The following is a 19,901-nucleotide window of genomic DNA, read 5'->3' as shown; positions in this document are numbered from 1 at the left end:
CACCGAGCTAGATTTTGATGGAAAAGGCGGCAGGAAGGAAGGTGGCAACCCTGAGACAGAAGCTAACCCCGAGATGAATGATGGAGAACACTCACAGGCTGCTAGTGTGTTCGATCGCCTTGGGATGAAACCGAGCAAGACTTGCGGCACAGGCTTGGTAACAAGGCCCCTAACGGGGATGAACCTGAAGGCTCGCAACGCAGGGATCCTCCTAGCCAAAGACAGGAGAAGCCCATGTTTGAAGCTCGGTCAAAGGACAAAAACCAAAGGCCGTCGAAAGTCATCTTCATTCATGATGATGAGGAAAGCTCAGGGTCGCACAATAACGAGGAAGTAAGCAAGAAGAAAGCTCAGCCCCTGGATGGTGACTATGAGGTTGCACTTAATGATGGGGATGATAAGTGCAAGATGGAAGAGCTGCTGGAAGCCCTAAAAAGGTGAAGGCCGATAAGAAGTCGAAAGCCGAGCTTACCGTCAAGTCACCCTTCACTAAAAGGGTTAGGGAGTCACCCCTTCCGCGTATCTACAGGGGGTTGGCGACCTGCGATTTAACGGAACCACGGATCCCGTGGAGTATCTTAGCCGGTTTTACACTGAGATGGAGGTCTACCAGATTCCAGACCTCACAAAATGTCGCTTATTGGCTGCAACCCTCAGGGATGACGCTCACCACTGGTTCAAGAGGCTTCCTGCTAATTCTATCAGTTCTTGGAGGAAAATGTGTGAGCTGTTTGTGGGACAATTCAGGGCTTCCGTTACTTATGCCCCACCTGCCAACACTTTAGCTAACATCAAGCAGAAGGAGCATGAAACTCTAAGGGAATATTTCAAACGCTTCAACTCAGAGGTGCCCCGTGAGAGGCCAACGTCAAAGGAAACCCTGAAGAATTTCTTAATAGCAGGGGTTAGACCTGGGACAGATTTCTGGAAGGAGTTGCAAGGACGGGAGCCCGAAACCCTAGCTGACTTCTTTGCTAGGGCAGAACCCCATAAAGTGATTCAGGAATCTCTAGCTAAATTGAAAAAGGAGTCAAAGTCTGAAAGCCGTAGCAGCTGGAAGGATAAGAGGGATAGGTCCTACAGCCTAGATAGGAGGAACACCTATAAGAGGAACCCCTACACGAGGCCTACTGGAGAGAAATCCTCGAGCCGAGACGGCAAAACCTCACCCATTACTATGAATACAACCAGCACACAGGGCTTCGACAAGTCAAGGCTAACTATGAGGAAGACCAGGGAACCAAGGTACCACGAATACACGCCTCTGACAGCTCCCATAGATCATATTTTCGAGGTTGGAGACAAGGCGAGACTCTTCCGGAAGCCCTTTCGAAGCGGACCACCTGGAAAGAAAGACCAAGGGAAATATTGTGCTTTCCACGACTTGAATGGGCATGACACAGCGGAATGTGTGCATCTCAAGGACCACATAGAGGACCTAATCAGAACTGGGTACCTGACCGAATTTGTAGCCCAAGAGGCTAAAAAGTATAAGGAAAAGAAGGCTGAAAGGACAAATGACCAGGAAGCCAACCGTAACACCCGGGCTGGCAGTGTAGGAATGATCATTGGAGGACCCTTCGTGGGAGGCCAGGGCCGCAGTGCTATGAAACGATATGTACGGGAAGCCCGAGAGCCGCCCTTAACCAATGTGTGCCATCTATCTGAAAGGCATCCCAAAATGTTCAAAGGGGAGACCATGGACATTACCTTTATTGAGGGGGATGCGCGCACGGTACACCATCCTCATAGCGATGCCTTAGTGGTAACAGCCGTGATTGGAAATGTCAATGTGCACAGGCTTCTTGTCGACAACAGAAGCTCTGTCAACATCCTGGCCTACAGTGCATACTAAAGAATGAAAATGGCCGACAAAGACATGATGGCCTGCTACAATGAATTGTATGGTTTCACAGGAAATGCCGTCCAAATTGTTGGAAGGGTAAGACTCCCAATCACCCTTGGAGTGGAACCACTGGCTACCACTCAAGTTGCAGAGTTCATGATAGTGAACGAAGACATCTCTTATAACGGGATCCTGGGCAGACCTATCTTAAAGGACATGCGGATCGTAACCTCAATCTACCACTTATCAATGAAGTTCCCAACCCTCAACGGGGTAGGATGCGTGCGAAGATGTCAGGCTGACTCCCGGGAATGCTATAGCATGGCTTTGAGATCTGCAGTAAAGGCCTGCAAAGAGATCCAATTAATGAACGGAGACATCCCGGAAAGCTGTTACAAGCAAGTGGAGATAGAGGAGGAACTCGAAACTAAGGCTCAGGGAAAAGTTCTGATAAAATTTGTGAAAGAGACCTGCAACATGGTGATCATTGTGCAACATCCGGGGGAAGACCCATACCTAGAAGCCTCACACGCCATGCATGGAGGGCTTACTCTCATTGATGCACCCCTAGTGGAAAATATTGATACGGCTGAAACCCTAGTTGAGGGGATTGTTATGTTACTGATAGTGATTTTGAAGGGGCTGGTCAAAGGCAGCCCCAAAATAAAAAGCAAGAAAGTAAGTGCGAGGCACCTTGTGACTTCAGCAGTGCTATGGTAACCTATCAACCTGAAGACCAGACATAGCTTCCCGTCCATGAAATCCTGGGTACGCAACCCCAAGAGGGTGGCAACAAAAAGGTTACCGTTGAGATTGACCTCGACCCAAGGATGCCGGAAACTCAGGTGAAGACTGGAGCAGCTGGGGATACCCTGTCCATATTAGTGGATGAGTCCGACCCCTCTAAAGAATTAAAGATTGGGGAGCAATTGGGGCCGGACCTAAGGGAAACCCTGGCCACATTCTAAAAGAATAATCTGGACGTCTTCGCTTGAAACCATTCGGATATGATCGGGATTGACCCAGAAGTCATGTGCCACCACCTCAATATCGACCCAGACAGAAAGGGAGTCAGACAGAAGAGAAGGCCAATTAGTGGCGAAAGGCTACCGCTCTTCAAGAAGAGGTAGACCGACTACTGAAGGCAGGCCTAGTAAAAGAAGCTTTTTACCCTACATGGCTAGCAAACCCAGTGCTGGTTAAGAAACCCAACGGAAAATGGAGAACATCTATAGACTTCACTGATCTGAACAAGGCTTGCCCTAAGGATAGCTTTCCGCTTCCTCGAATTAACCAACTGGTGGATTCCACTGCAGGGCATGCACTATTAAGCTTCATGGACGCTTACTCGGGCTACAACCAAATCCCCATGTTCGAGCAAAATTAGGAACATACATCATTTATCACTGACAGGGGGCTCTATTGCTATATTGGGATGCCGTTCGGTTTGCTGAATGTTGGGGCTACTTATCAAAGGCTGGTCAACAAGATGTTTAAGGACCAGATTGGGGAAACCATGGAAGTATATGTGGATGACATGCTAGTCAAATCAAAGGAGGCTTATGATCATGTGACACACTTATCTGAGATGTTTGACATACTAAGGGACTATAGGATGAAGTTGAATCCCCAAAAGTGCGTATTCGTGGTTAAATCTGGCAAGTTCCTGGGCTTCATTGTCAATCACATGGGAATCGAAGCTAACCCTGCGAAGATCAAGGCCTTAATTGAAATGAGGTCGCCTAGGAATGTGAAAGAGGTGTAATGCCTTACAGGCCGGGTTGCCGCCCTAAACCGGTTTATCTCGAAGTCCTCAAACAAATGAAGGGAATTCTTTGCAGCCATAAAAAAGGGGCAAAAATTTGAATGGACGACAGAATGCGAGGCTGCCTTCCTAAAGCTGAAGGAGCAACTTGGGAGCCCGCCATTGTTGGCAAAACCAACGGGGGGTGAAGCCTTAATCCTTTACTTAGGGGTTTCCGAGTTCTCAATTAGTGTCGTCCTGATCAAGGAGGAAGAGCAAGCCCAGCAGCCAGTATATTACATGAGCAAAAGATTACTCGACGCTAAAACCCGCTACTCGAACATGGAGAAGTTAGCATACGCACTAATTTTGGCTTCCTGTAAACTAAGGCCTTACTTCCAGGCCCACAAGATTGAGGTACGAACATCCTTCCCTCTCAGACAAGTCTTACACAAGCCAGAAGCCTCTGGTAGGATCATGAAATGGGCAGTCGAGCTAGGCCAATTTGATATAGAGTACAAGCCAAGAACTGCTATTAAGGGGCAAGCATTAGCTGACTTCATCATGGAATTTCCACCCACTTTTGAAGTTGAAGGGATGGAATGCGTACCTGAACCTCAGTCTCCAATAGCCATACCCGAGAATTGTTCCCCTTGGTGGAACTTGTACGTCGATGGGGCTGTCAATCGAAATGGGGTCGGGGCTGGCATTGTCCTAGTCAATCCGGAAGGCCATAAGCTGCAAAGCTCCATTCACTTCGACTTTAAAGCCACCAACAATGACGCGGAGTATGAAGCCCTAATAGCGGGGCTGAAGCTAGCCTTGGAGATGAAGGTGGAAAATATGAATGTTTACAGTGATTCAATGTTGGTAGTCAGGCACATCCGAGGGGGCTTCCAAGCTAGGGGTCCCCGTACCAATCTTTACATGCGGTATGCCCAAGAACTAATTGGGAAATTCAGAGAGATCAAGCTAGAGCAGATACCAAGGTCTGAGAACGCAGATGCAGATGCCCTGGCTAAGCTAGGTTCACAGAGGGATGCGCATATGCTTAGGGTGATCCCCCTCGAAATCCAATATCAGCCTAGCATCCCCAAGATTGAAGTCCTAGATGTTGAGGTTGAAGAGTATGACCTTTGGACAACCCCAATTCAGGGATACATAGCCAACGGAACCCTGCCTACAGATAAGGATGAGGCTAGAAAATTGAGATACAAGGCAGCCCAATATGTAATTTATGATGGAGTTCTTTACAAAAGTGGGTTCAACCGACCCCTCCTTAGGTGTGTTGTTGGGATAAGATGTGAGTACATTATGCGCGAGGTGCATGAGGGAATTTTTGGGAATCACTCGGGGGGTGCCTCCCTCGCCCACAAAATTCTCCGTCAGGGCTACTACTGGCCTACCCTCTACAAAGACGCTCATGCCTTCGCCAAAGCCCGTGACAGCTGCCAAAGGTTCTCTAATACAAATAAGAATCCAGCGGTACCCCTAAAGACCTTGACAAGCCCCTGGCCGTTTGCTGTTTGGGGTATAGACCTGATTGGTGAATTACCCAAGGGAAAAGGAGGTGTGAAATATGCAGTTGTGGCTGTAGATTTCCAAATGGGCTGATGCTAAACCCCTGGCTTCCATTACCGCAAGGAAGCTGGTAGACTTCGTTTATCAAGCAATCGTCTGTCGATACGGGGTTCCCTACAAGCTCATATCAGACAATGGGAAGCAGTTTGACAGCAATGAGATGATAAATTTTTGTGAACACCTTGGCATAAAGAAAGGGTTTTCCCTAGTGTGCCATCCTCAGAGTAACGGTCAGACGGAAGCCGTAAACAAAATTATCAAGCACACCCTGAAAGCCAAACTAGAAAAGAAAAAAGGGTGTTGGCCAGAAGAACTTCCAATGGTGTTGTGGTCTTACAATACCACTCCAAGGTCTACCACCGGTGAAACCCCGTTCACTCTAACATACGGGTGTGAAGCCATGGTTCCCGTGGAAGTTGGAGCAGGGTCCTTTCGGAGGGATAACTATGACCCTGAGAACAATGAAGTCAATCATAGACTCTACCTAGACCTGATTGAAGAAGTAAGGGATACAGCTCAGTTGAGACTTGCTGCATATCAATAGAGGACTCGTAAATATTTTGATAAGAAGGTGAGGGCTTGACCCCTCAAAACGGGAGATCTGGTTCTAAGGAAAATGATGCCTAACATGAGGATTCCCGCTCATGGGGTCTTCGGTGCAAAATGGGAAGGCCCATATATTATCAAGACAGTGCTTTGGGAAGGAACCTATCACCTTACAGACATGGACGGAAGGCTCATACCACGGGCTTGGAACGCCCAACGCTTAAAGAGGTATTACCAGTAGCTTCACCCGGGTAGTATTTCTATAGGCTTCGGCTTTGGGGTCAAGACAATAAACGCGGTTTATTAGTTGTAATCGCTATGCTTTCAGGAAAATTATCAGGCTACTATTTGCTTTGTTTGCTAGGATGCTCGGGGGGGTGGTGTCTTCACACCCCCAAAATTATGTTATGTCAACTATTTACCAAGTGATTCAATAAAATTTCGCAGCTTTCCGTTATGAAAATTTTGTATATGCTTGCTTGCTTACCATGATTGTTAATTGCATGCTTCATGTATATGCTTTATAAAGTAATTAGGGCTTCAATTGCATCTAGTTCTCCACCATAATTGTAATTATGCTAAAGAACTCGGGGGGTAGTAGGCATATCATTAATATTACTTGGCTTAGAATTCAAAAAATTGGAAATCGAAAATATTAAAAATTGGGAAATACAACTCAACAACATGGCTGCATTAATCGGAAGGAAATCTTATCAAAGCCCTTAAAGGTTAAAGCCTATCAAGGCTTTCAAGGTTAAAATCTTATCAAAGCTTTCAAGGTTTCAAGCTTTTCAAGTTTGCAAGGCTGCATTTATTGGAAGTAGGGCTTATCAAAGCCCTTCAAGGTTAAAGCCTATCAAGGCTTTCAAGGTTAAAGCTTATCAAAGCTTTCAAGGTTTCAAGCTTTTTCAGCTTGCAAGGCTACATTTTTTAGAAGTAGGGCTTATCAAAGCCCTTCAAGGTTAAAGCCTATCAAGGCTTTCAAGGTTAAAAGCTTATCAAAGCTTTCAAGGTTTCAAGCTTTTCAAGCTTGCAAGGCTGCATTTATTGGAAGTAGGGCTTATCAAAGCCCTTCAAGGTTAAAGCCTATCAAGGCTTTCAAGGTTCAAGCTTATCAAATCTTTCAAGGTTTCAAGCTTTTCAAGCTTGCAAGGCTGCATTTATTGGAAGTAGGGCTTTTCAAAGCCCTTCAAGGTTGAAAGCCTATCAAGGCTTTCAAGGTTTTAAGCCTATCAAGGCTTTCAAGGTTAAAGCTTATCAAAGCTTTCAAGGTTTCAAGCTTTTCAAGCTTGCAAAGCTGCATTTATTGGAAGTAGGGCTTATCAAAGCCCTTCAAGGTTTAAAGCCTATCAAGCCTTTCAATGTTTTAAGCCTATCAAGGCTTTCAAGGTTAAAGCCTATCAAGGATTTCAAGGTTAAATCTTATCAAAGCTTTCAAGGTTTCAAGCTTTTCAAGCTTGCAAGGCTGCATTTGTTGGAAATAGGGCTTATCGAAGCCCTTCAAGGTTAAGGCCTATCAAGGCTCTCAAGGCTTGTATTTGTGAAATTACATCAAGGCTCATATTTGTGGGATTACACCAAGGCTTATATTTGTGGATGTACCTCAAGGCTTACACTTGAGGACTACTTCAAGGCTTTCGAGTGAGGATTACCCTTAAGGCTCACGCTCAAAGCTTTCACTCAGGGCTTACGCTTGGGACCTATGCGTGAGGCATCATTGACAAGCTCACATACAAACTGGGGTTTACAAGGTCTTAAGGGAGTTATTACCAAGTTCACTAGGGGGGTAAACCCCTCTAAGTCTTAAGATGGTCTTCTTTACTAGCAGCCCAAGTTAAAGCCGGGCTGAGATCCACTAAGCTATATACTACTTAGGGGAATTTAAAGACTCTTTACGCTATTGGAGATCGAGCATGATCGTGCCCCTATATATTCACGAAGCAAGCATTACTTGGAGAACAAGATCCTAGGGGTCACAACCCCCGGAAATTGAACTTACTGCATTCTTAATATATGGGTTGCCCCTTACCTTCATTCTTTTTACCTGCATGGAAGGTCAGACGGCAAATATAGCAATATCGAAAGAAATACGAGCAATTCACGCGAAGTAGATGAAGGAAATAGAGCAAATATATAAAAGGAAATACCTTGCAAAGGAAATTCCTCCCCACACCAACAGGGGAAGGCCCTTACAATATTAAAAAAAAAAAATCCTGCGGGGCATTCCAAGGAGCCCGCACCCTCATCCAAAAGTATAAAATCCATGACGACAAGCGCCAAGTAGAAAAAAAATTCGTAATTAAACTAAAAGTTTGATTGAAACACTGGGGAGGAAGTAATCAAGGAGCAGCAGGGGAGGAGGAGTCCTTTTCGTCGCCAGCAAGGGAATCCTGAGAAGCTTGGGTTATCACATGGGCTGCGGCTGGAACCCCTTACGGGGGCGTCACCTCAAGACCCACAGAAACCAACTCTGCGGGCTTTGGCTCGTCTTCTGCCGCAACCCTCTTTTCAGCATCATCCCCAGAGAGACCCTGGGAAGTCACCAGAACCTTCTCCAGGCCGACAGCATCTTCAGCCTTAGCCTCCTCAAGGGCGGCAGTAGCATCGGACCCCAACTTGGCCCGGTCATTGTCAGGAAAGAAGCGGTAGGCCAACTTAACGCAGTTCTTGACTCCTGCGGGGACCCCGGCCTCGAATACGGCGGCCTCCCGCTCTTTCCTCATCGCCTTTGCGGCGGCAGCGGCATCCTTCAGCTCCTTCACATGGCCCTCCAGCTTCTTCACCATGTTCCCAAGGCCATCAGCCTCCTCCTCCAAAGAGCGCCTCACAGCATCCTCCTTCCTCCTCTCCTGACGGACCTTGGCCTCCGCCTCCTTCAGCTCTTGGTTGGCCTTCCGCAGAAGGTCCCTATCCTTGACAGCGGAGGCTAGGTCGACCTTGGCCTGCTTCAAATCCACCCTCATAGCCTTGTTAACCCAAGCGGTGTCGGCAATGTGCTCACCCATTTTAAGGTCGAGGAACAGGCTCTTAGCGTTGGCAACTACCTTGTCACGGGTAGCCTCCGTCAGGGAAAGCCTGTCCCAGTCCCGAATGGTGGACCTTGGCCTCCGCCTCCTTCAGCTCTTGGTTGGCCTTCCGCAGAAGGTCCCTATCCTTGACAGCGGAGGCTAGGTCGACCTTGGCCTGCTTCAGATCCGCCCTCATAGCCTTGTTAACCCGAGCGGTGTCGGCAATGTGCTCACCCATTTTAAGGTCGAGGAACAGGCTCTTAGCGTTGGCAACTACCTTGTCACGGGTAGCCTCCGTCAGGGAAAGCCTGTCCCAGTCCCGAATGGTGGCTTCCGCGATCTGATCACCGAGCATCCTCTGGAAGAGCTGGGTCTTCTGAGTGTAGGAGGAGGAAGGGGAGCTACGTGTCAGGGCCACCCCGGGCTTCTTACTTGTGCGGGCTTCAGCGGAAGACCCCGCCTCCACGGTCTTGGAGGGGTCCCTCTTGCGACCCCCAGAAGAGGCCTTCTTCTGCTCAAGGGAAGGAGTAGGAAGCTGGGAGATCGGTTTTGTGGAGACAGGAGCCTGGGAGCCGGAAGTCTCCCCAAACAGATCCTCATACTTGGTGAATCTCTTAACAAAGCTAAGGATGTTGGAAGCCATATCTGCAAGAGGGGAAGACAAGGAAAACGATTAGAGGCCACATGATTAATAAATGGAAATATAAAAGTATGCAAACATGGCAGATGGCATAAAAGTTATAGAGCATGCAGGATGTATAACAGAAAATTCACGAGACACATATCATATAAGACAAACAAGTTCAAAGTTGCGAGCTAAGAGGAAACCTAGGCTTCCCATCGCCTTAACATTTACACCCCCCTCATCAACGGGTGATGCATCCACCACAGTGGTGGAGAAACCAAGCCTCTCCAGATTTTCTGAAGTAAGCAGGCTGGAGCCATCACCTAGCCTGGTGGAAAGCCCCAGCACGTGCTTGGCCCGTTCCAAGGACTCTCCTGCCAAAGGAGTCTGCACTGGCATGTCTACAACAAATGCGAATATAAGGAAACTGAACGGAAAGCCTAAAAAACTAAACTCACAATGGTCAAAAGGGGAAACTGGCTTACTGGGGAAGAGATTGAAGTCCTTCCTGTAGACCGGGAAGTCATAGCAATAAAGGAAGAGCTTCTGCCAGTCTGACATCGACTGGCGGTTACCCTTAATACCCTTCTTGTGGTGGGTATTCCAGGCGGTAAAATAGAAGAACCCCGGGGTCCTCCCGGTGAGCTTCAGCTGGAAGAACCAGCCCAACTCCAAGGCAGACATCCTCACCCCATGGTGGATGTCGTAGAGGATGTAGAGGCAAACCGCCATGCGGCAGTTGGGGGTAAGCTGCATGGGGGAGACCTCATAGAAGTCCAGAAACTCCAAGATGAAGGGATGGAGGGGAAGAGAGAACCCCAACCTGAAGAATTGGATGGAGAGCACAGCATTGGGATAGTTGGTGCCCGACCTAAGGGTGTCGAAGCGGTGGCACCTCTTCCCAAGCTTCGGGACCACCAAGGAGCTACCCGGGTTGCAGGACTCTAGGAGGAAAGCCTCAGCCTCCCGTTCAATCTCCTCGGGGTTCCCCTCGAGGGCTTCAGCAGCAGTGTCCAGCGAGAGATCCGGGGTCCCGTCCGCCTGGCTGGACTCAGAAGTGGTCCAGTTGAGCTCCTTCACTACCGAGCTGCGCTTGGAGCGGGTCCTAGAGCTAACCCCCAGGAGTGGCTGAGCAGGGTGAGGGTCGAAGCTGAAGGAAGACCCCGTGTCAACCACGACAACGGGAGCCTTGCTGGTTGCGGATTGGGAAGAGTGAGAGGACATAGATCCTTGAGACATCTACAAGAAGAAAGGACGGGTTAACAAAGAACTCACCAGGAAGTGAAAAGGCCGAAAGAAAAAAAAACGAAGGAAGGAAAAGGGTCTGTGGAAGGCTGGGCTACGAAGGTGAAGCCGTGCAGATGAGAAGTGGGAATGGAAAGGCTCCAGTTGGAGCCCCAAGGCACAAGAGGACAGTCTCCCTCAAAGGGGAATGATCAGGGCCACGGAGGACGGTTCGTCTTCTCCGCCTATCAACGGGGAGCCTAACGGGGTACCCAGAGCGAGAAGCCCAATTCTAACCCTAACCTCAACCACAACAATCAACATTCACTAGTTACTCTAACCTACAAGCTAAGCAAGTACAACACAGCAAATCACACAACAAAGCATTCAAAGTAGATAAACGACACGAAAGGGATTTCAATCGAAAACGAGGGGTTTCCTCTGAAGGCCGATTGGGAACCTAGGGTTTGCAATCTAGGGTTACGATCAAGGCTTCAAATCAACGCAACGCGAAAGCAACACCAAGGGCGATAACCCAGTTGGGAAACAAACAGGGCCTAATCGGAGTCAATTAAAGCCAGTGGTGTGTGAACATTCAAAAAAAATAGTGTGTGCAATCGATTACACAAACATGCAGAGCAAATTAACAGTTCAATCTAACACAATAGCATCAAGCAAGACAAATGTGGGTGTGTGCACGCATGTCGAGGTGAACAGTCAAAAAGAAAAATATGATAATCAAGCATGGGTCATACAAGCATTTAGCCGCAAACATGGTGCAAATATAAAGGGAAAATAACGACGAGGGCTCGAAGAGAGCATACCTTTGATCGGAAAGTGAACACGAAAACGGAGAAGAGAACGCCGGAGAGGAAGAGCAAGTTGCGCCTGGGAGTGCTTCGGTTGAAAGAGGAAGAGCAAGTAAAGAGTTTAAGAAATAAAAGAAAAGAGGTGTGAGGCTTTGTGTATGTGTATATATAGCAACGGGGAGTGGGGAACAGCCCCGCCAGGTGGCACGCTGTGAGTGGAGAGACGCGGAGGTAGCCTTGATGATGCACGGCTTCCCGAGGTCTAGGTGGGTGGCTAAAGAGGTAGAGGCGTGATAGGCCTCTACGACTGCACCACCTGTTTAGGGGTTTTTTGTTACAATTCAAATTAATTTGAATTTTGGAGATTAAACCCCGATATTGTTGGGATCAGCCTTATCACAAGCTATCGTGACGCACGCGGGAAACTGAAAAGGCGGAAATCGATTTGTGAAAGATTGGATACAATTTTTGAAAATGGTTTTAATTATTTTCGGGAACAAATATTCAAGGCTTACGGTGGTTGCAGTAAATTAATATAATTGGTTCTATAATTATGTATGAGGTATATCTTAATTATTTCTTGTTTCTTACACCGGGCTACGCCCACGTAAGCTTAGAAATAATTTACGATTAACCCCTATCATAATTCAAGGGCTTGCAGCTGGATAATTGATGGTTACCGTTTTTAGGTTCCTCTCGTATTTATTACTTCAAGGAACCGGGGGGTAGTTGTGCCATAAAATCTCCCTGGGCTTATTTTATGACCCATCATAGTATTTGGGCTTTACTTGGGCTTACTGGAGTTATTTGGTGAATGGTATTGGGCTTCACCATGGTTGGGTGAACCGTTGAAAGCATACAAGAAGCTGTGCGGGCTTGCATGAGAAGCATAATGAAGGCTGCCATCAGAATGGGGTTGCACTTGAAGGCGCTTTAGGGGTTACCTCTGCGAGGGGTTACCGCTAAGTGCATCCTGGCTTGTAGTTACAGGGCTGCAGTTAGGGGATGCCGCTGGCAGGGCTTCCGCCGCCTGGGCAGAACGGCAGGCAGACTCCAAGCAGGACTCTTCTTCCTTGTTTCTAGGATGACGAATTGGAAGTATATTGGGAGTATATCAGCTATCATTTATCTACAAATTAAGGGATAAATACGTGCAATATGGAGATAATTACAAACGGGTGGAGATAATTCATAAATATTCGGATATACATGCAAGATGAAGGCTTCAAGTGACCTACTTGAAGTGGGATGCCGCGAGATAGCTACAAGAGGAAGTTATTTTATCCTAAACTAGAGGGGATAAGAGCTTATCTCTTCATAGTCCTAAATCGAGAACTACATGGGCTTGATCCCTATAAATAGGGTATGTAGGCACTTTGCAAAAGGGACGGATTCAGATTCATTTACTCACGAGTTCTACACTCTAAAGAGAGGCACGTGTAACCTTTGTGACGTACATTTCCGGGCAATTGCAGGACGGAATTCCATAATTCCGGCCTCGTTGTTTGGTTCTTTGCAAGCTCAGCCCTTAAATACATTTGTTTTTCTTTAGTTTATGCTAACGGTAGCCTCTAAAAGCTAGCCGTGATTTTCATAGTTGTAATAGATATCCCTATAATTGTGTTATACGGTTCTAGGGGTGTTGTATCAATTCCTCTCATAACAATTTGTAACATTACCAACATTCAAAAATGCAATTTTTTTGATTTTTTAATTAAATATTTATGCATACTGCAACACCATATAAAGTCAAATGCAACACTTGAAAATTAAAATTTTGGACATAATCGTTCTGTTTTGACACAATCCTGCCAAACATGGATAAGGCATCCAACATAATTGTTCTATTTTTACATGATTCCTGCCAAATAAGGCATCCAACAACAATCCAAAAAGCATCCAGCAAGTTTAAAACTTACTAATCAAAATTAAATCGGGCACATACAACCAACTCTAACTTCTAAAGTACACTGTTTCTAACTTCAAAAGAACAAAAGTATCAAAATACTAGATAATAAAAGATATAGAATGAAGTCTCTAAGAATTGGCACCGCCCTGAGTGGTTAGAGTACCATAGTCCTCCTGATCACTAGAATTATGGTCCAAAAATCTTCAAATTTATCCAACAGAGAAGGGTGTTCCACCTGAGTAACATATGGCAATTATTGAGCAGCAAAAACACAATTATCATAAGAACAAACCACAATGCTGAGTTTTTTCTTCAATGCTAATTAAAAACCCCATAAGCAGTATAACATCCTACTGTAGAAGTTACTAATCCTTTACATAAAACCATACTATTTAATAAAATAGAGAACCTAAATTGGTCACTCTCTGTGACAATGTCCTGCTTACAACATTGAATCGCTCTATTAAAATATAAATATATACACACATATAGATAGAACAACACATGTATTCCACAAATAAAAAAGAAAAGTAGACCTATACCTTTTTAAGCCTATCAAAGAGATGAGTAGTACTCTGTTCAAGCTTCAAAGATCTGATTAAAGAACACAATGAAGTCACCCCTTCAACCTGCAAAAATGGGGTAAGATGAGGAAAATCTTGAAAAAAATAATAAATAATAAAGTGTAATTTATTAATTAACTTTAATCTCACCTTAGCAATATATTTAACAAGTCTGTGGAGTAACCTCGAGCGCAGATACATAATTTGATCCATGCTTATTAGTTGCAATTTTAGCCCTAAGTCTCTTCAAAGAAGTCACATAAATTATGAATTGAGCCGACGGATTGCTCAACCGGCCACATAATTGTCATTGTCCAACCAGTAGTAGCATAACGTCAAATTTTTAACCAATGATTTAAAAACTCATAAGGATAGAACACACAAACACACAATATAAACCAAGTAGAAACTAAATATATATAGTTTACTATATGATGCTGATAGAATATATTTTTATATATATTCTATATGATTTTATTCTCATATTTCATTATATTTTGCATTGATTTGGATTGTTATTAATAGATTTTAATGTTTTATTGTAGGAAATAAAGAATTTCTAAGTTGAGAAGGATTTGAGCAAAAAGATCTATTTTTGGAGTTAAATTCTATGAAAAATCAGATTTGTTGGGCTCTACCCGGTATCTGCACTGTTCGGGCCATATCTTGAGTTCCGGATGTCGGATTTGGATGATCTTACAGCCCACACGAAGCTTGGGAGATTTTCTTTAATTCAGAGATAGCCCAAAAAGCAAAATCCTACCGGAAAAGCCCAGAAACAGAGAGGAAAAGACAGCTGCGAATTTTGAAGACTAATCCTACTTTGCTTTGGAGTTCTATTTTAGATATTGGTTCAAAAACATTAAAAACAATTATTATTATTGTAGGAATAGAAAAAGATATTATTTTAGTTTTTATTATTAGTTTCGGGGAAAAAGGAGATAGATAGGACTTACGTTAGTGAGGTTTTGGGGATCATCTTCCTCCTCCCGTAGACACTGCAACCTTTTTGGGGTTTTAGCTTGGATATTGAGTTCTGGATTAATACAAGTTTAAGGTATTTTTATATATTCTCTCTACATGTCTTTGAGGATTGTTTATGCTTCTTCTATTCTTAGCATGAGTGAGTAATTCTTTTCTAGGGCGTAAGGAGAATCCATGTTTACACCATAGTATTGGCATGATGTTCACAGTAGTTTGATTGATTACAAGTAATTCTAGTCGATATGTTTTAATGCTTAATTTCTGTAATTGGCCAATATCATTGATTAAGTGTATGCGAATAAGGGTAATAAATCGAGAGATAAAATACCCATTAGAGGCACACATACGATTAGCCGAATGAATGTGAATGCGAGAGCATCATTGGAATTCTGAGAAAGTTAATACTCGAGAGAGATTAACACATGTTCTAATTACTTGATCAGTTTAATTACTAAGAGTTGTTAATTGTGTCATCATGTTTCGAGAGTGTTAGTACTCGAGAGAGACTGACATACTCTAGCTATGTGACCACTTTTATTATCTCAGTTTAGAAGCCAGTTTGGTGTAAGCATGGTGAATCCGATTGCCCTAGACTTTTAGTTAATTGATTTTAAAACATATTTATTTGCATTGTTAGTTATATAAAAATCTTCAAAACTCATCTTTGTTATTCCGGAAGCAATTTGCAATAATTAGATTGAATTTCTTGAAACCTGTCTCCCTGTGGATACGATCCCGTACTTGCTAGTCTCTGCTAATAACAGACACCGTGCACTTGCGGATATTAACTTAAAACGCATCAGATGCCTACAACACAATCACTACTTGTACAACAGACATCACAAAGTAGGCATATGTAGCCATATTTAGGTAAGAAATAGCCTATGCAAAATATACAAGTTAAGAAGAGTGATTTTAGTCATATATAGGGTAATAAAAGTAACTAAATACTAGTTTTAAATATAAATGAAAACAATATGTAGGAGCAATGTGATCTATCATATATTCTGACATTGAAAAGAATTTTCAACAAAAAAAAATCAGATGCTCTGTAACCAAAAATGATCAATAAAAATAAATTAGACCATAGAATAACTTGCATCCTCCTTTCAAAACCCTGATGTCTGCTTTTTGTGATATATCATATGAAAGGGGTTTATTTTAAAGCTCCAAATATAATGGTCTCAATATTATAGGAATAAGCACAAACACAATTGCAAAACAAGTAACATTAACATACAGTGGAAAGTGTAAAAGATGAGAATCAAGCAGTATACAAAATTCAAAATGCCAAATGAACTACAATAATTTGTTTTGGCTTTGAATGGATCAAAATAAGATAAGTCTTGAATAGTCTTGAAACCCCCTATTATCAACAACAAAAGAAACACAAACCTAAAAATACTAAAAATCTAGATATATATCATTACCTAGTAAATAACTCGTAGATCCAGTGTTATCGATCCCCTCTCTTTATGTCTCTCACTCTCTATGTTCACCTCTCGCCCTCTTCCAAATATATGCTATAAAATGTACAAATAGAAACCCAAAACATACATGAAACCGACACTACAAAAACATAAAATAAAACCAAACTTAAGCTACGGTTTGAAGATGTGCACATTTACCTTTCTAAAATCCCCCCCAAATTGAAGCTCTAATCACTTGTAAAACAAAGAAATGCACAATTAGAAGCCAAGAAACATATAATCGACCAACAACACAAAATTAAACAAAAATTAACCTATGGTCAAGAAATATGTAGATTTGAATCTTCGATTTAATCACTTTCGATTAATGTCCTTCAATTGAAGAATCGAATAATATGGAGGAGGATTAAATTACCAAATGATGTTGTAATCGAAGGTTTGGAGAGAGATATGCTTAGAACAAACACAATATAGTCGATCGAGAGAGAGAGGGAGGGAGGAGAGATAGTGGTCTGAGAAAGAGAGAGACTGTGTATGAAATTTGGGAAAAATTTAACTTAGCGAAATTTCAATGTGCGGGAAAATAGTCCGCCCAATTTTTGGACCAAAACTGGACCAATTTTCAGACCTTGTGTTTTGAAAACCAAAATTCAGTATTCTAATAAAAATTATCATTTTAATATTAAAAATATGAGTAAATTACGAGTACATGCCAAACATTAAAAGTAAGAAATGTTTATTATTTAAAATTTGGTTCAATATATTTTCATACTACATTAAAACATAAATAATAATATATGTTTAGATTAGAAGCTGTAACTTGACAATTTTGACAATTATATAAAAAAAATTTAGGTATTAATATCCGTAAAACCATTATTCAGGACAAGACAAGTTAATAAGAACCCATTTTGACCATAGTTTGATTATTATAAAACCACACTATATAAATCTGTAATTGTTTTTAAAAAATTTCACATCATTATAATCAGTAGTTATTAACATCCTTGTGTTTGAATAAAACCATACACCGTACGAACAAAAATAACCTTAAAAATTTTATTTTAATTCATTTTTACACTTTTTATTATTTTTATTAATATAGAAAATTAAAAAAACCATAAAAAAAATTAGAATTATAGTTAACGGGAACTTCTGTTGACCACCGTTTGACTATCATAAAATCACATAAGCCAAATCAGAAAAAATCCACAAAAAAAGAATAACAACACTAGAAGCAATAGGTGTTAACATCCGTACGGTCGGATCGTTGTAAAACAATTGTAAAAAATTAGAATCATAGTTACTGACAAAGCTAGTTAAAGGGAACTTGTGTTAACCACCGTTTGACTATTATAAAATCACATCAGCCAAATCAAAAAAAAATCCACAAAAAAATCACAACACTAAAATCAATAGGTGTTAACATCTGTACGGTCGGATCGTTGTAAAACAATTGTAAAATATTAGAATCATAGTTAATGACAAAGCTAGTTAACGAGAACTTGTGTTGACCACCGTTTGACTATTATAAAATCATATCGGCCAAATCAGAAAAATCCACAAAATAATAACAACACTAAAATCAATAGGTGTTAACATCCGTACGGTCGGATCGTTCTAAAACAATTGTAAAAAATTAGAATCATAGATACTGACAAAGCTAGTTAAAGGGAACTTGTGTTGACCACTGTTTGACTATTATAAAATCACATCAACCAAATCAGAAAAAATCCACACAAAAAAAAAATCACAACACTAAAATCAATAGGTATTAACATCTGTATGGTCGGATCATCTAGAAAACAATTGTAAAAAATTAGAATCATAGTAACTGACAAAGCTAGTTAACGGGAACTTGTATTGACCACTGTTTGACTATTATAAAACCACATCAGCCAAATAACAAAAATTCCACAAAAAAAATTACAACACTAAAATCAATAGGTATAAACATCCGCACAGTCGGATCATGTAGAAAATAATTGTAAAAAATTAGAATGATAGTTACTGACAAAGCTAGTTAACAGGGACTTTTGTTGACCACTGTTTGACTATTATAAAATCACATCAGCCTAATAAGAAAAAATCCACAAAAAAATTCACAACACTAAAATCAATAGGTATTAACATCCGTACGGTCGGATCGTTGAAATAAAATTGTAAAAAATTAGAATCATAGTTACTGACAAAGCTAGTTAACAGGAACTTTTGTTGACCACTGTTTGACTATTATAAAATCACATCATCCAAATAAGAAAAAATCCACAAAAAAAAAAATCACAACACTAAAATCAATAGGTATTAACATCCGTACGGTCAGATCGTCTTGAAAAATAATTAAAAAATTTATAATTATTAAAGTAGTCTAATTATTTTAAAGGCGACACAACTTGCAACCAAATGCAACACCACGAACCAAATGCAACATTTCTGACATGCAGCACACCACGTCAGCAACGCGGGGCCCACATGCCACGTCAGCACTGTCGTCCACATGTGGGGCCCACGTGCCACGTCAGCATGCTACGTAAGCACAGTGGGCCCACATGTGGTCCCCCCGTGCCACGTCAGCAGAGTGGGTCCCATATGCCACCTTAGCATGCCACCTCAGCCTTTTTGGGCCCCAGAGAGGCCATGTCAGCAAAAATATTTATTTTAAATTGCTAATGCAACACTAATGCTGCTAGTGTTGCACGTTGCGCAACAGTGTCTATAATAAGCAACGGTAGCTTAACTGTAATGCAACGCTCTCTCTTCTGTGTTGCAAAAGATCTAATTCTTTATAGAAAATGCAACGGTTTTGGTGCAACGCTTGCTAATAAGCGTTGCCTATGTGCACTTATGGCGTAGTGGTGAATCCACCATATCTGAGGAGCCTACTCAGAATGAGCCTTCGACTCCTATTATTCACTGTTCAGATACTAAAGAAGGAGAAGTCTCTCACTCTAAGTGAATAGATTAATCTGGATATTTGTAAGATATGTTCATAGAATATCCTTTTGTAATCTGTTAATTATTCTGGTCAATGTTTAATCTAATGCCAGAAACTTTTTGCTATTTACACTTGTATGTTTAATCCTTTGTCTCATCTGTTAGTTGAGTTATCCTCTAGGAAATTGGCATGTTATGTTAACAAACAAATATGGGGAGATTGAAAGGCATATGTTTATGTAAAGCATAATGTAACGTAAATGTAATTACGATAACTCAACACAACAAAAGACAGGAAACAATACGTAAGTATAATACAGGAATCTACAGGTTGGAGATTCGATACGAACAGTCAAAGACAATCAAGATATCTGAGACGAACATCCGTCCAATGAAAGAAGTTCATTAATATGTTCAAGCCTCAGTGAAGAATAAAGCACAATCAGTTTCTGCTATCAAGATTGCCTGAAGATCAAGTATCAAAGACCAGAAGATTTCAGTATACTCAATTTGATTATATATAATCAAATTTATCGAAGCAACACCTAACCCGGAATGACTGATCAAGTATATTATCAAGCAAAGGATTCAAGGAATTATTTCAGTTTGAGTCGTTCGTGAACCAGACCAGTGCACAGGACGTCAGGACGTACGAAAGTATTCAGTGGATTCGATCAATGAATTGATTGATCAAGTCA

The 19,901-nt window shown here is 42.2% G+C and overlaps 1 protein-coding gene across 1 annotated transcript; it reads left to right on the top strand.

The window, feature by feature from the left end:
* The first annotated feature begins 3,932 nt into the window (after window positions 1–3,932).
* Window positions 3,933–5,204, top strand: LOC135152219 (uncharacterized). Its single transcript, XM_064092062.1, has one exon. The coding sequence runs from the start codon at window positions 3,933–3,935 to the stop codon at window positions 5,202–5,204; it is 1,272 nt and encodes a 423-aa protein (XP_063948132.1).
* The last annotated feature ends 14,697 nt before the right edge of the window (window positions 5,205–19,901 follow it).

This window comes from Daucus carota, chromosome 4 (genome assembly GCF_001625215.2).
Source record: "Daucus carota subsp. sativus chromosome 4, DH1 v3.0, whole genome shotgun sequence".
Taxonomy (NCBI): Eukaryota; Viridiplantae; Streptophyta; class Magnoliopsida; order Apiales; family Apiaceae; genus Daucus; species Daucus carota.
This window is presented reverse-complemented; position numbering and strand designations above follow the sequence as displayed.